Here is a 15,736-nt window from a genome sequence, read left to right as displayed (position 1 = left end):
ACTTGGCACAACCCTGCTGCTAAACAGGTTCAGCACAGCCAGCCGCCATGCCCCTTAGCAGGACAGTATCAGCACACCCCGTACAATGGTGAGTGCTGCCGGGGATGGGAAGAGGCCTTGGGACACAGCACCAGCTTGGAAGCCTAATGTACTGTGCTGAAAATAAGCAAAGACCACAAACGCTTCCCCTTCCCCTTCCCGTGTGGCTGGGCGGGCTGGGCAGGCATCACTTCAGACAGGCAGCAGCCCAGACTCACCCCACAGGGCTGTACTGTTCCCTTCTCTTCCCCTCCTAGCTAACCACACCGTACCCAGCAGCCACTGATATAACGGTCGTCCCCAGTGACATCTTGGGGGGCGGAAGGGGCTCGTTGGGGTCCATTTGCATCATGCCACTGTGACATTTCTTGGTGCACAGGACCAGGAGCCAGGGACCCCACAGCTGTGGGCTGATTGCCTGCTCCTTGCAAATGGCCATAGCCAGGGCATCTGCAGACACCAAGACACAGCAAGAAGCAGTGTCTGCTCCATGCATGAAGTCCAGCCTGTGCCCATGCAGGCTGGGGACGGGGGAGGGCCTGCCTAGGAGCATCAGAGAGGCTGAGGCTGGAGGCAGGATCGCAGGCTAGCTGGAGCTGTGAGGAGTCAAAGCCCATGAGCGCTCAGAGCTCAGTGCTGCCCCTTGGAGGACCAAAGAGCTTTGAACACCTCATTTCTGGCAGCAACTCAATCTGCACCCCACTCCTCCCGAAGGAGCCTCCTTGCTGACTCAGGGGAGCTCAGAGTGGCTACTCCCAGAGGTGAAAGTAAGGGGGTACGGTCTGGTACGGCGTACCGGCAAGAGCCAGTAGGCCGTGCTGGACCGCATCGACTTCCACGGCGGGGATTGAAAGGGCTCTGGGCTGCCTGCGGCTGCGGGCAGCCCAGAGCCCTTTAAATCCTGGCCGCGGCTCTGGCAGCTGGGCTGGGGCCAGGATTTAAAGGGCTCAGAGTTCCCTGCGGCTGCGGGCAGCCCAGAGCCCTTTAAATCCCGGCCGCGGCTCTGGCGGCTGGGCTGGGGCCAGGATTTAAAGGGCTTGGGGCTCCCCTCAGCAGCAGGAGCTCTGGGCCCTTTAAATCCCTGCTCCAGCCCCACAAAGCTCGGGGTTCCCCCTGGCAGCCAGAGCCCCAGGCCCTTTAATTTGCCCCTGAGTCCCGGGGGCTCCCAGCCACCTCTGCAGCTGGGAGCCCCTGGTTGATTTAAAGGCTCTGGATCTCCCAGCCACAGCTGGTTCCCCAGGGCATTTAAATCTTGAGAGGCCCCGCCTCTTCCGGATGAGGCCACACCCCCTCAGGACTCCAGCTGTACCAGTAAGTCCTGTGAGTTACTTTCACCCCAGCTACTCCTGAAGCCCTCCAGTGCAGCCCTGGGCCCAGCTCCGGAAAGCCAGAGCGTGTCACAGACGAGGCAGCACTGGCTCTAGGGATCACATGGCCTGGGGCCTGGGCTTTGGCGGATCCCCCTTCCGGTGAAGGTGGCTTAGGACAGGTGTTCCCTGGAGGCAGGGCTGGCTGGCGAGTTGGTCAGAGGCAAAGGCCTGGCCAGCGTGGGGGGCACAGCTAGTGCCCAGGGGCAGGCGTCGCTAGTGCTGGAGGGGGCCGTACCTGACTCCCAGGATTCAGAGGGGCTAAGAGGATGTAGTTCTTGTCCCCGTCGGAGGCGGCCCGGGACAACGGTGGCATCGTGTGCTGGCTCCGCTTCCCAACCTCCGTGTATCGCGCCCAGTTGTTCAGCACCAGCCTGTCGCTGCCGTCGTACACGATGTGGCAGCTCTGGCGCTGCTCAGGGCGCGAGGGCACCGCGCTGTTTTTCTCCCGCTTGTTTGGAGGCGACTGGAGGTCGTAGGTAGATTTGCAGGACGACCTCCGTATCATGCCCTCAAGGCCCGGCTTGATCTGCGGCACGATCCTCCACACCAGCAGGATGATCTCACTGGGACAGTTCCTGAAAGAGACACCGGGGGGGAGGGTCAGACGAATGCGGCCGGGAGAAGCCAGCCAGCCCCACGGGCAAGCCCAGCTCTAGCACGGCAAACAACACGCTCGGCAGGCGACACTAGGCACTGAGTGCCCCAAGCCACGCAACTTCAGCAGCCAACAGACATCCCCCACCACCAGAGAGTCCCTCTCCCTTCCCTTCCCATGCTCCCGCCCCAAGAGTCCCTCTCCCTTCCCTTCCCCCACCCAAATTCCCTCTGCCTTCCCTTCCCCCCACCACCAGAGAGTCCTCTCCTTCCTTCCCCCACCACCAGAGTCCCTCTCCCTTCCCTTCCCATGCTCCACCAAGAGTCCCTCTCCCTTCCCTTCCCCACCCAACTTCCCTCTCCCTTCCCTTCCCCCCACCACCAGAGAGTCCCTCTCCCTTCCCTTCCCCCCCCCACCCGAGAGTCCCTCTCCCTCTCCCTCTCCCTTCCCATGCTCCTGCCCCAAGAGTATCCTCTCCCTTCCCTTCCCCCACCACCAGAGAGTCCTCTCCCTTCCCTTCCCCACCACCAGAGAGTCCCTCTCCTTCCCTTCCCATGCTCCCTCCCGAGTCCCTCTCCTTCCCTTCCCACCCACCACAAGAGAGTCCCTCTCCTTTCCCTTCCCCTCCCACCACCAGAGTTCCTCTCCTTCCCTTCCCATCCACCAGAGTCCTCTCCTCTCCCTTCCCTTCCCATGCTCCTGCCCCAAGAGTCCCTCTCCCTTCCCTTCCCCCCACCACCAGAGAGTCCCTCTCCCTCTCCCTTCCCTTCCCATGCTCTCGCCCCGAGGCCCTCTCCTTCCCTTCCCATGCTCCCGCCCCAAGAGTCCCTCTCCTTCCTTCCCCACCCAAATTCCCTTACCTTCCCCCCACCCCCAGAGAGTCCCTCTCCCTTCCCTTCCCCCCACCACCAGAGTCCTCTCCTTCCCTTCCCCACCACCAGAGAGTCCCTCTCCTCTCCCTCTCCCTTCCCATGCTCCTGCCCCAAGTCCCTCTCCTTCCCTTCCCCCACCACCAGAGTCCCTCTCCTTCCCTTACCCCCACCACCAGAGTCCCTCTCCTTCCCTTCCGCCCCACTCCGAGTCCCTCTCCCTTCCTTCCCATCCTCCCGCCCCAGAGTCCCTCTCCTTCCTTCCCCACCCAAATTCCCTCTCCTTCCCTTCCCCACCACCAGAGTCCCTCTCCTTCCCTTCCCATGCTCCGCCCGAGTCCCTCTCCCTTCCCTTCCCACCACCACTAGAGAGTCCCGCTCCCTTCCCTTCCCTTCCCATGCTCTCCTTGAGTCCCTCTCCCTTCCCTTCCCCACCCAAATTCCCTCTCCCTTCCCTTCCCCCACCACCAGAGAGTCCCTCTCCTTCCCTTCCCCACCACCAGAGTCCTCTCCTTCCCTTCCCCACCACCAGAGAGTCCCTCTCCTTCCCTTCCCATGCTCCCTTGAGTCCCTCTCCCTTCCCTTCCCCACCACCAGAGAGTCCCTCTCCTCTCCCTTCCTTCCCATGCTCCGCCCAGTCCCTCTCCCTTCCCTTCCCCCAAATTCCCTCTCCCTTCCCTTCCCATCCTCAGAGTCCCTCTCCCTTCCCTTCCCATGCTCCCACCCGAGTCTCTCTCTCCTTCCCTTCCCCACCTACCCTGAGAGTCCCTCTCCTTCCTTCCCATGCTCCCGCCCCGAGTCCCTCTCCTTCCCTTCCCCCACCCAAATTCCCTCTCCTTCCCTTCCCCACCACCAGAGAGTCCTCTCCTTCCCTTCCCCACCACCAGAGTCCCTCTCCCTCTCCTTCCTTCCCATGCTCTGCCCTGAGTCCCTCTCCCTTCCCTTCCCCCACCACCAGAGTCCCTCTCCTTCCTTCCCATGCTCCCGCCTGAGTCCCTCTCCTTCCCTTCCCCCACAAATTCCTTCTCCTTCCCTTCCGCCCCCTCAGAGTCCCTCTCCTTCCCTTCCCATGCTCCCACCCGAGTCTCTCCCTTCCCTTCCGCCCCACTCCGAGAGTCCCTCTCCCTTCCCTTCCCATGCTCCCACCCCGAGTCTCTCTCCCTTCCCTTCCCCCACCACCAGAGAGTCCCTCTCCCTTCCCTTCCCATGCTCCCGCCCCAAGAGTCCCTCTCCCTTCCCTTCCCCCACCCAAATTCCCTCTCCCTTCCCTTCCCCCCACCACCAGAGAGTCCCTCTCCCTTCCTTCCCATCCTCCCTTGAGTCCCTCTCCTTCCCTTCCCACCACCAGAGAGTCCCTCTCCCTTCCCTTCCCGTGCTCCTGCCCCAAGAGTCCCTCTCCCTTCCCCCCGCAAATTCCCTCTCCCTTCCCTTCCCCCCACCACCAGAGAGTCCCTCTCCCTTCCCTTCCCATCCTCCCGCCCCGAGTCCCTCTCCCTTCCTCCCAGAGTCTCTCTCCTTCCTTTCCCATCCTCCCGCCCGAGTCCCTCTCCCTTCCTTCCCCCAGAGTCCCTCTCCTTCCCTTCCCATCCTCGCCCCAAGTCCTCTCCCTTCCCTTCCCCAGAGTCCCTCTCCCTTCCCTTCCCATGTTCCTGCCACGAGTCCCTCTCCCTGCCCTGCCCCCCCCCAGAGTCCCTCTCCCTTCCCTTCCCATCCTCCCGCCCCAAGAGTCCCTCTCCCTTCCCTTCCCCCACCCAAATTCCCTCTCCCTTCCCTTCCCCCACCACCAGAGAGTCCCTCTCCCTTCCCTTCCCATCCTCCTGCCCCAAGAGTCCCTCTCCCTTCACTTCCCCCACCACCAGAGAGTCCCTCTCCCTTCCCTTCCCATGCTCCCGCCCCGAGTCCCTCTCCCTTCCCTTCCCATGTTCCTGCCCCAGAGTCCTCTCTCCTTCCTTCCCCAGAGTCCCTCTCCCTTCCCTTCCCATCCTCCCGCCCCGTGTCCCTCTCCCTTCACTTCCTCCCCTGATTCCCTCTCCCTTCCCTTCCCATCCCCACCCAAGAATCCCTCTCGCTTCCTCAACTGCCCCAGACTGCCCCTCCCATCGCCCGCACCACCTCAGGGACACCTCCCTCCCCTCCCCCTTCTCTGCTTAATGGACTCCCCCTCCCAGCTCCCTGCACCCCCTCAGACCCTCTCCCTTCCAGCCTCCTGCTCCACTCGAGAGACTCTTGCCTCCCCTCCCTCACACCCCTAATCAGAGACTTCTCCTCCCCCTCCCCAACTCCCTTTCCCAGCCCCCTGCACCTCCTCTGAGACCCTCCCTCCCCAAACCCCTGTGCCCCTCTGAGGCTCTATCTCCTCCCCTCCCCTCCAGCTCCCCCCGCGCCCCACTCTCCCCACACAGATACACTGGTACCCCCTCCCCCCCAGGCAGCCCCACAAATCTGCAACCCTCAGCTGGGCCCGCCCTCCACCTGCCACTCCCCTCTGCAGCACACGGGCCCCATGCCAAGGCTCCCGCCTCAGCCCAGTCTGGGGGTACCGCCTGTCCAGGTTTTCCTGGGATCGCCCCACCCCTGAGGCGGCTGTGCAGGGAAACCTGCCCGCCAGCTCAGCGCACACTTCAGCTGGCCAGCTCTCGGGGCTCAGCATCACTCCGGGGCCTGTTCTCTGTCTCCCACGTGGCTGCCCCCCCCCCAAGCCCGACGGGTACTGAGTGTGGACAGTCACCGGATTTCATGTGCCAACTCCACGCATTTCCAGTGCTCCACGGGCTGCTGGTTCAGCTGCACCACGGTGTCCAGCTGCTGCAGGCCAGCCTTCTCCGCTGGGCCACCTAATGGAGAGAAGGAGCCGTGCCAACAATCTGCCCCGGGACAGAGCCCCCCGCAGGGGGTGGACACAGGTACAGGGGTCAGCTTTGCATCCGGGGCATTCGCTCCTTCACCCCAGATCCCCCTCCCTATCGCCCAGATCTTCTAAGGACCCCGTCCCTTCCCTCCCTACCGCCCGGATGCCGTACTCACCCTGTCCCTTCCCCCCTAACGCCCGGATGCCGTACTCACCCCGTCCCTTCCCTCCCTACCACCCGGATCACATACTCATCCCATCCCTTCCCTCTGTACCGCCCGGATCACATACTCATCCCATCCCTTCCCTCCCTAACGCCCGGATGCCGTACTCACCCCGTCCCTTCCCTCCCTACCACCCGGATCACATACTCATCCCATCCCTTCCCTCTGTACCGCCCGGATCACATACTCATCCCATCCCTTCCCTCCCTAACGCCCGGATGCCGTACTCACCCCGTCCCTTCCCTCCCTAACGCCCGGATGCCATACTCACCCCGTCCCTTCCCTCCCTAATGCCCGGATGCCGTACTCACCCCGTCCCTTCCCTCCCTACCACCCGGATCATATACTCATCCCATCCCTTCCCTCCCTACCACACGGATCCCGTAGTCACCCCGTACCTTCCCTCTCTACCACCTGGATCTTCTAAGGACCCCGTCCCTTCCCTCCCTACCACCCAGATCACATACTCATCCCATCCCTTCCCTCTCTACCGCCCGGATCTTCTAAGGACCCCGTCACTTCCCTCCCTACTGCCCGGATCCTGTACTCACCCCGTACCTTCCCTCTCTACCTCCCAGATCCCGTCGTCACCCCATCCCTTCCCTCCCTACCGCCCAGATCCCGTATTCACTCCATACCTTCCTTCCCTACCGCTCGGATCCCGTATTCATCCTGTCCCTTCCCTCCCAAATGCCCAGATCCTGTACTAACCACATCCCTTCCCTCCGAACCGCCAGGATCCCATACTGACCCCATGCCTTCCCTCCCTACCACCCACATCCCGTACTGACCACGTCCCTACCCTCCAAACCACTCCGATCCTGTCTTGACCCCATCCCTTCCCTCCCTACTGTCCAGTTCCTGTACTGACCCCGTCCTTTCTGTCTCTACCACCCAGATTCTGTACTCACCTCATCCCTTCCCTCCCTACCACCAGATCTTGTACTCACCCCATCCCTTCCCTCCAAACTGTCCGGATCCCGTACTCACCCTGTCCCTTCCTTCCCTAACGCCCGGATCCCGTACTGACCCCAACCGTTCCATCCCTAATGCCTGGATCGCGTACTCACCCCATCCCTTCCCTCCCTACTGCCCAGATCCCATACTGACCCCATCCCTGTCCTCTCTCCCACCTGGATCCCATAATGACGCAGTCCCTTCTGTCCCTTCCCCTACTGCCCAGATGCGGTACTGCCCCTGTCCCTTCCCTCCCCTACTGCCCAGATCCCGTACTGACCCCATCCCTTCCCTCCCTACTTCCCAGATTCTGTTCTCACCCCGTGAGCATCGTGTCTGACCTACTGGGTCCTCTCCCGGCCACTCCCAATGAGAGTTAATAGTGTCAATGGCAGTGCTTGTTGATGTGATAAAAATATGTGTCCACTAGGAACTTTTCTGAGACCTTCAATCTCCTAAACATAAGAAGCCAGCACCAAGCCATCAGATTGTAATAACTGACAGTCATTGCTAGCCTGAACTGTGTGTGCAACAGGCCAACTAGGGGTGAAGCATACCATGAGGTTAGTGTCATTTATGGATGCCTGTTTAAGTCAAACACCACGTCCCTGTAAAATGTACATGCTACAGTCTCACTACAGTTCCAGCCTGTGACATTGATTAAAGGTAACCACGTAAAAGCAACAAAGAATCCTGTGGCACCTTATAGACTAACAGACGTTTTGCAGCATGAGCTTTCGTGGGTGAATACCCACTTCGTCGGATGCAAGTAACCACGTAGATCATTGTTGCTACCACTGTTCTATAATTGCAACAAATCTTGTACAAACTGTGTCAAGTACGGCACCAATGGAAAAGTTACAGTTTGCTGAATATGATTATCCTGTTTGTAGGCAGGTATCATTTTTCTATCTGAAGTTATGAATAATGACCATGTATCTGTATCTCATATGTGTCTGCTCCTGTGATAGCATCCACAGGGCAATTTGCATCCAGTCTGGCCAGCATATTGTTGATTGCTCATCAGCAAACACAATGAATTACAGAAGAAGCCTATCCACACTGGACAGACTTTTGTATGAATGTTCTAACTAGAGTAAAGGTAATGGCCTCTGCTATAGAATCATAGAATGTCAGGGTTGGAAGGGACCTCAGGAGATCATCTAGTCCAACTCCCTACTCAAAGCAGGACCAATCCCCAGACAGATTTTTGCCTGAGATCCCTAAATGCCCCCCTCAAGGATTGAACTCACAACCCTGGGTTTAGCAGGCCAATGCTCAGACCACTGAGCTATCCCCCCCATGATGAAGCAATGCAGGCATCGACATGTGACTTGCCTATGTGACTCCAAACTCCATCTTGTTATCTGTAATTTTCCACACACTAGAACAATGGGTTTCCCTCCACATGGCAGAAGCTATACCAGGCCCTGGAAACACCTCCATTTTGCCACTTTTCTGCTCAAACCTCTGAATTATGGATTTATACTTATGGGAGCATCTATCCAAGGGACTGAGGACCTTCCAATTATTTGGGAGCAACCAAGTTAACAAGCCAGCAGTTTATTTCATCACTGCTTCAAGCCTGATCCAAGAACTCTTTGCAACACTAAATCTCCCATCTCTACTATAAAACTGACCTCAAAACTGTATTCGTATCTGCATTTATAGTGATCTTTTAACCAATACTCTCTCTCTTTCTTTTTTAAATACATTTTAATTTAGTTAATAGGAATTGGCTGTACACGTGTATTGGGTAAGATCTGAAATATTCATTGACCTGGTGGGTAATGTGCCCAATCCTTTGGGATTGGTAGAACTTTCTTAAATGATGAATAAGATTTTCCGTAATCCTCATCATATTTGACCTGGGTGTCTGGGTGGAAGCCCAAGGGTGGGTTGCTTTAAGGGAACTGTGTTTGGGCTCCTGGGTAACCAGTGAGGTATCATAGAAGCTGTTTTGTGGCTAGTTTGGTGGATCTAAGTATTGGAATAACCACCAGCTTTGGAGATTGTCTGCACCATTGATTGACACAGCCATTGATGCGAATATACACACAAGTTCCACACACCTCATGTTTACCCAGGAAATCTGACCACCTGCCATGCAGCTCCACCAGAGACACACTTGGTTCCTTTACAAAATACTGTCCATGTTGTTGAGTAAGACAGAAAATGCGAGCCATGTTTGAAGACAATCCCTCCAGCAGTTTTACAGTTCTGGACACTTCAGTCTGGCTCTTTGGCTGTCTCTACGAGACATTCACAGCTATCAGCTGTTCTCCTAGAGAACAACTGGGCCACCCACACTCATGCTGATGAGCCCAGATGGGTCCTGTGGAGGGAACAGGATGCCGCATCCTGCATGAGCAACTGAGCCCTGGGTACAGTGAACTCCATGGACATGGTCTGGGGAAAACTAGACATGGACCACCGTGCCCAGGCCGTCCTTTGAGCAAAGTGAGGAAGCTTCCCAGCAGGCTGGAGGTGGACGATGCACTGACACCACCTTCTCTCTTAGACTCCGGCTGAGTCAAACAGGGCACCGCGGTTCCATACTACTTGGATGAATGGAGGCAGATGTCCTCAACGGAAGGGGAGGACGGCGAGTCAGCCAGGTCTAAGTAAGCACTTCTCCTTTCCAACCCTGCCACTCTGGACTTGCCCAGATGGAGTTTGTACCAGCTGCCCTTGGCTACTCTGGGGGACCTGCAATGGGGGGAGGTGTAGAAGAGGAGCAGTTGCCCATTTCCACTCTCTGGGGCTGTTGGAGCAATAAGTGGAGCCACTGTAGTGCAGCGCCATCCGTCCCACTATGTCACACAGGCAGGTTAGCAGCCTGGGCCATTCTGAGCAGCTCGAGGGCAGAGGGCAAGGGGCCCCCTGATACCAGCTGGCCTGACCCCAACTCACTATTGTTATCATCTGTAGCTAGGAAATGTCATGTGATCTGTCACTGGAAAGCTCATCACTCACTGGGTATTCCCAGCATCATGTCATACAGATGCGAGCAACTGAGGCAAAGTTATGGACATAAACTGACATTATCATTCTTAAAATGTGTTTGCCAGTCCCCAGGAGTTAGCTCACTCTAAACAAAGTCCCGAGCTTTCTGCACCATGACCAGGCAGTTACTTCCCAAACACTCTGACAGACAATGAGAATGTGCTGACATAGCAGCTAACAAAGCTCTCCAGCTAACAAGTGTGAGGAAGAGGCTGCCTGGCTAGGCCCCAGGCAGAGACACTTTATCGGAGCTCTAAAGACAGCGGAATGTAAATCTCAAATAATAAGCAATTGAATCAACTCATTGAATACAATATTCGTGCATCATGGAAGGTCTGTTCTGTATGCCTGTAGCACGCTGGTGGTAAAACGTCCGTATTGATACTAGAGGAGGAATTATGGATGCTCATTGAGATTCTGCTGCCCAGCCTGCCCAGACACAGCTACTTACTTGTCTCCTATGTAAATCAAGCATGATGGACTCAAACAATGGAAGCCTCATTTATACCGAAATCATATGGGGGGATGGGAAGCCCACAGGAAGGGAAGAACAGCACGAGGTCATTGACCTTTGGGAGATATGGCCTCCAGCACTAGAGAAACACGAGAGGCTAGAGCTCGTACAAGCTGAGAAAGATTGGTCCTTCAACCAAGAGGGGAGCGGGAGCTTGAAGTCTCTGGAACTGAATGCAGATGAGAAACCTGCTTAGATAGAGATGATTCACCTAAGAAGACAAGAGCAACCAGCCCCTGGTGCTTTTGTGGAAGGTCCTGACTGAGGGAAAGTCAGCCACGGCAGGGAAGAAGAACGACTGGTGAGAGAACAAAGCCTGTATCTTGCTAGGTGACGTTTTAGACTCTTAGATGCATGTTTTCACTTCTATTTGCTTGTTACCTTTTCTAACTTTATTCTTTTACTTAGTAGCACTTAACCTATGGCTAATTATTAATAATACTTGATTTTACTATAAACCAACAGCGCTGTGTTCACCCCAATGAGGTTCATAAGCTGTGATGTGGTTTTGTCTCTTTAGAGGAACAAATAAGCCATATTAAAGCTCTGATCTGCCCAGGGCATGTGGCTTTGGGCAAATTCAGGACTTGGAGTGCGTGAGGGTCTCCCTGCCAGATGTAACCAAGGCTGGTGGAAGTCGCTGTGGGGCTGTAGACAGGGGTCAGAGCGGCTGAACCAGGGCCGTCTAGCACATGGACAGTCAGGCTAGCTGGGAGCAGCCCAGTCTGAGAGCTACAGCAACAAAGCACCGTGAGGTGCCCAGGGTTACAGGGCAGGTGATGACACAACCATGCACTGGTCTGGATTTGCACCCCACACTGACCGGACCATTGTGGTAACTGGTTTGAAAGCTGCGGGGAAGTCACAACATGGAAGCACCAACATGGGACCTACACCCAAGGCCAGGAGAGCAGCCTCTTCAGCGCCAGTGCGGCTGTCCCTGCTCCGACGCCCGGTGACAAAGCCTCAGGATGCAGCAGACTTGCTGTTGAAGCATGGCTGCTGCTAGCTTCTCCGTTACTTTGCCAAGGAATGGGAAGTTACAGGTGGGGCAGTGCCAGGTGGTTTCCTGCATCAAGTGTTGGCTTCCTGACTATTGTGGCCTATGGCATTCCTCAGGGTGGGCTGGCAGGTTAGCTTCTCACAAGCAGGTGTTGATTATTTCCATCAGAAACAGTCATCGTTTTTTGCCAGCTTTCCCCAGCCAGGACAGGCATGGCTCTTCTCGCGGGGGGAACTCCCCTGTGACTGGGAGGGCCGGCAGCATGCCCTCGGCACCATCTCATGCCTGCACTGGGGTGGGGACCACAGGCAGAGCACTCATTTGGGGTGCCTCTGAACCCCCAGTGCTCCAGTCTCCACATCAGCCCTTGTCATAACTATAAAGAGAAGGGAGCAGCCCTCCTGTGTACAATACTATAAAATCCCTCCTGGCCAGAGGCACTAAAATCCTTTTACCTGTAATGGGTTAAGAAGCTCAGGTAACCTGGCTGACACCTGACCCAAAGGACCAATGAGGGGACAAGATACTTTCAAATCTTGGTGGAGGGAAGTCTTTTGTTTGTGTGCTCTTTGTTTTGGGGGTTGTTCGCTCTTGGGACTAAGAGGGACCAGACACCAATCCAGGCTCTCCAAATCTTTCTGAATCAGTCTCTCATGTTTCAAACTTGTAAGTAACAGCCAGGCAAGGTGTGTTAGTTTTATCTTTGTTTTCTCAACTTGTAAATGTTCCTTTTTGCTAAGAGGATTTTACCTCTGTTTGCTGTAACTTTGAACCTAAGGCTAGAGGGGCTTCCTCTGGGCTATATGAATCTGATTACCCTGTAAAGTATTTTCCATCCTGATTTTACAGAGATGATTCTTACCTTTCTTTCTTTAATTAAAAGCTTTCTTTTTAAGAACCTGATTGATTTTTCCTTGTTTTGAGATGCAAGGGGGTTGGATCTGCACTCACCAGGAATTGGTGGGGGGAAAGAAGGGGGAATGGTTAATTTCTCCTTGTTTTAAGATCCAGGGGTTTGGATCTGTGTCCACCAGGAACTTGGTGGAGAAGTCTCCCAAGGCTACTGGGAGGGAGATAGTCTCAGGGGAAGGTAGACAGAGTTTCCCAAATAAGTCTTAAAGGATTTGGGTGGTGGCAGTAAAACCAGATCTAAGCTGGTAATTAAGCTTAGAGGTTCTCATGCAGGTCCCTACATCTGTACCCTAGAGTTCAGAGTGGGGAAGGAACCTTGACAGCCCTGCAGAGACCAGCATGCAGCAGGGAGCGCACCTCGGGATCTGGATTTACACAGCTCCTGCAGCCCCCGTGCTGAGCCGTGTCATGGAGGAGATGCCAGCTGCATCCCAGCTGCAGGAGGCTGTCCCTGGCCTGGGATTGGGGCAGCGATGCACTTTCACTTCCTCAGGCACACCAAGGACCCAATTACTCACATGCAGGAAAAGCAGATGAGATTTGGGTTCCTCATTACCTCAGTAGGCAGGTACAGGATAGCAAACTAGATTTCCAGGTCACTTTTGTGGGAGAGACAAATCCATTTCTCACCCTGATGATTCTGGAGAAAAGCTTGAAAACACATCCCATAAATGCTCAACAACGAGACCGCAACTAAAAAGAACCCAAAGTGCGTCCGTTTTAAAACCCCAAAGTTTGTGAAATGTTGTCAGTTTTGGACAACTGAAATGTGTAATATTTTGGCCTGTTTGGCAAACATTTTCAGTAAAGCCAAAACATTTTGCCTGACCCACTGAAATTTTTCGGTTGTTGAAAACCAAACAATTTTCAGTGTTCATGGTTTTGTTGGGAGTTTTTTTTTCCGGGCAAAAAAATGAAAAATTCTGTCGAAATCTGCCAACAAAAACATATAAAATAGTTTTTGTCTAAATGTTTTGTGGGGGGGAACCTTTCTCAGCCAGTACTAGTACGTATATTAGACTGACACCAAAACACTGCAGAATGCCACACAGAGCACAAATAGTATATTGTCCTATTTGAGAACCTGCATGGGATCCCAGCATTAAACACTGTGTGTGAGGCATAAGCACAAGGGGCAGAGTTAAGGTGGCTTTTCCACTTAACGTTTGCATTTCCTGACTTTTGCTGTGGAAATGAAGGGACTGATGCAAAGCCAACTGAAGTCAATAGAAAGGCTCCTAGTGATTTCCATGGGCTTTGGACCCAGCCATTAACGCTCTCTCCCAATATCTGGCTGTCTGGAGTACTCGTTACATAATCAAATTTTACTCACTCGATGAGCAATTAGGAAAAAACTAGTTGCCACCATTTGTGTGTCAAACACCACGAAATGGCACAGGAGTCCCCCCCGCTGCCCTGTGCCCAGCAGTCACACCGAAATACCTTCTTGCTGAGCGTACAGCGCTGAGCACAGGCAGTGCTGTAACGAGACAGCCATGCTGGCCTCTGGCCTCATTAGAGGCAAAAAGGGGACATTTAAAAGAAACTGTTCAAGAGAAAAGGAAAATTCTGTGAGGTTTGAGAGGCTCCTAAGACAGGGAAGCAAAGGGGGCCGGGGAGTCCCTTTCAAATCAGTCCAACAATAAAAGATGTATAAAAATGGGTTGTTCTCTTACCAGAGTCTACAGCCTGCACACGGACTGGAGAGTCGCAGCAGATTGTGAAGCCAAACCCATCCCTTCCTCGAGGGATTGTAATCTGAAAACAGACATCAGAGTCATCCTGTTACACAGGAAGGCAGCTACTGTGTGTGACCACTACGAACCCAGCACTTTGCTCATGCACAGCCGCAGGACTTTTCTGCCTACATTAAAACAGCATCTGTATCGCCAACTGGAGAGGGATGGATGGAACTGTTCAGAGACAACAAACAGCTGTCAGTATAAAAGTCCTCCCTTTGTAGGAGGACATAAACTACTGCAGACGGTCAGGACATAGCTGACACATCTGACGCTGGACTGCAGCCAAGGGCATTTAAAAGGGCATTTACAAATCACACAAAATTTGGCATTGCAATGTGTGAGCAGGTGAGCTGTGTATCCTGTACTACAGGCAGATAATACAATTCCCCTCCCCTGAATTTCTCTTGCTAACCAATGGAGTCTTCTAGAGGTGGGATGAAGGATGGGTTAAAGGATAAGATTGGGAACCAGGAGATATGATTTTATTCCTGGCTTTGACGAAGACTTCCGGTGTGACTTCTTTGAGCAACTCTCTGTGCCTCGGTTTCCCTTATGTAATATGTAAATAATGACATTTCCCTACCTTGCAGGATTGTGGCAAGACTTAGTATATTCATATTTGTAAAGCAGTTGGAACGAAGACGCTCTGAAAGCCTCACACATAATTTTGTGCTAAAGTATTTTCATTGAGTAGGATATGGCTGGAAGGAGTTCTGAAGGGAAGGGATGGAGTGTTCATGGGGTTTTTCCATCAGCATTCAGGGAACAAGCGAAAGGCTCCCCTCGCCACGCTGACCCCGGAGGCTGTGAGCTCTCAGGAACAGAGTGAAGTTCATTGGTTGCAGGCTGCCTTTCAGCGGGAGCTCAGAGTCACAGTTCCTATACATGTTATTTCAGAGAAGTTTGTCACGTTTCCTGGTTTACTGAAAAGAAGGGGGGTGGGGGGAAACCAACTGACCCACATGATTTCTGGAAATAAACAGCCAGAAGGATGGATCCCATTGAGGGACCCAGTATAAGCAACCACAGATCCTGGCTGAGGAGAGTTTAATCTAAGCCTCTTTCTATCTTTTGCTCTAATAAAGCGAAGCTGAAATCACAATAGTATCGGGTTGCCGAGCTCCACGCCCTGTCTCCCAGCATTTCCCTAGCATGGCAGTGGGCTTCCGAACCCAAACTCCCTTCCACTGGCATCATTAAGAGCACGCCCAGTCCCACCACCACGGGTAGCTTTGGGGCTTGGTGGGTCACAAACAGGCCAAAATGCTGGTGGTGGCTCTTCAGCTTTGACCCTTCTCTATGCGTAGCTCAAACACAGGGCCAGAGGGGGGTTTCTAGGCCTGGGAATCCTGACCAGAGCTCGGTGAGCAGCTCTTTGGACAGCCCCACGCCACGGACCCCAGCCCTGGCTTCCCATCCCCACCTCTGCCCCTGGACCACTGACAGAGACACTCTTAGCCCTGAAGGGGGAAGGGGGTTTTATGTCACTAGCCCATTCAAACGTGGGGATGGTGACCCAAAGGGACAGGGTGAAAACAGCACCGTCTTACTCTGTCCTGTGGGTCTGCATGTCAGATCTGCAGCTTTCCCTGGCAGAGCCATGTTATGTCTCCTGCTAGCCCTGAAGAGCCAGCCCGGCCACAGGAGAGTGAGCTGG

The 15,736-nt window shown here is 54.5% G+C and overlaps 1 protein-coding gene across 6 annotated transcripts in view; it reads right to left on the bottom strand.

Moving 5' to 3' along the window:
• RGS3 (regulator of G protein signaling 3) overlaps positions 1 to 15,736 on the bottom strand; it is a 199,394-nt gene that overhangs the window by 138,742 nt on the left and 44,916 nt on the right. For all 6 annotated transcript variants that reach the window (XM_039506171.1, XM_039506172.1, XM_039506173.1 and 3 more), the window contains 3 exons: positions 14,014 to 14,095; positions 5,602 to 5,707; positions 1,645 to 1,984 (listed from right to left, as the gene is read on the bottom strand). In XM_039506171.1, coding sequence (XP_039362105.1) covers positions 1,645 to 1,984; positions 5,602 to 5,707; positions 14,014 to 14,095 — 528 coding nt within the window. The remainder of the gene's footprint in view (positions 1 to 1,644; positions 1,985 to 5,601; positions 5,708 to 14,013; positions 14,096 to 15,736) is intronic.

This window comes from Mauremys reevesii, linkage group 19 (assembly GCF_016161935.1).
Source record: "Mauremys reevesii isolate NIE-2019 linkage group 19, ASM1616193v1, whole genome shotgun sequence".
Taxonomy (NCBI): Eukaryota; Metazoa; Chordata; order Testudines; family Geoemydidae; genus Mauremys; species Mauremys reevesii.
Note: the sequence above shows the minus strand (reverse complement) of the source record. Positions and strands in the feature narration are given on the sequence as shown.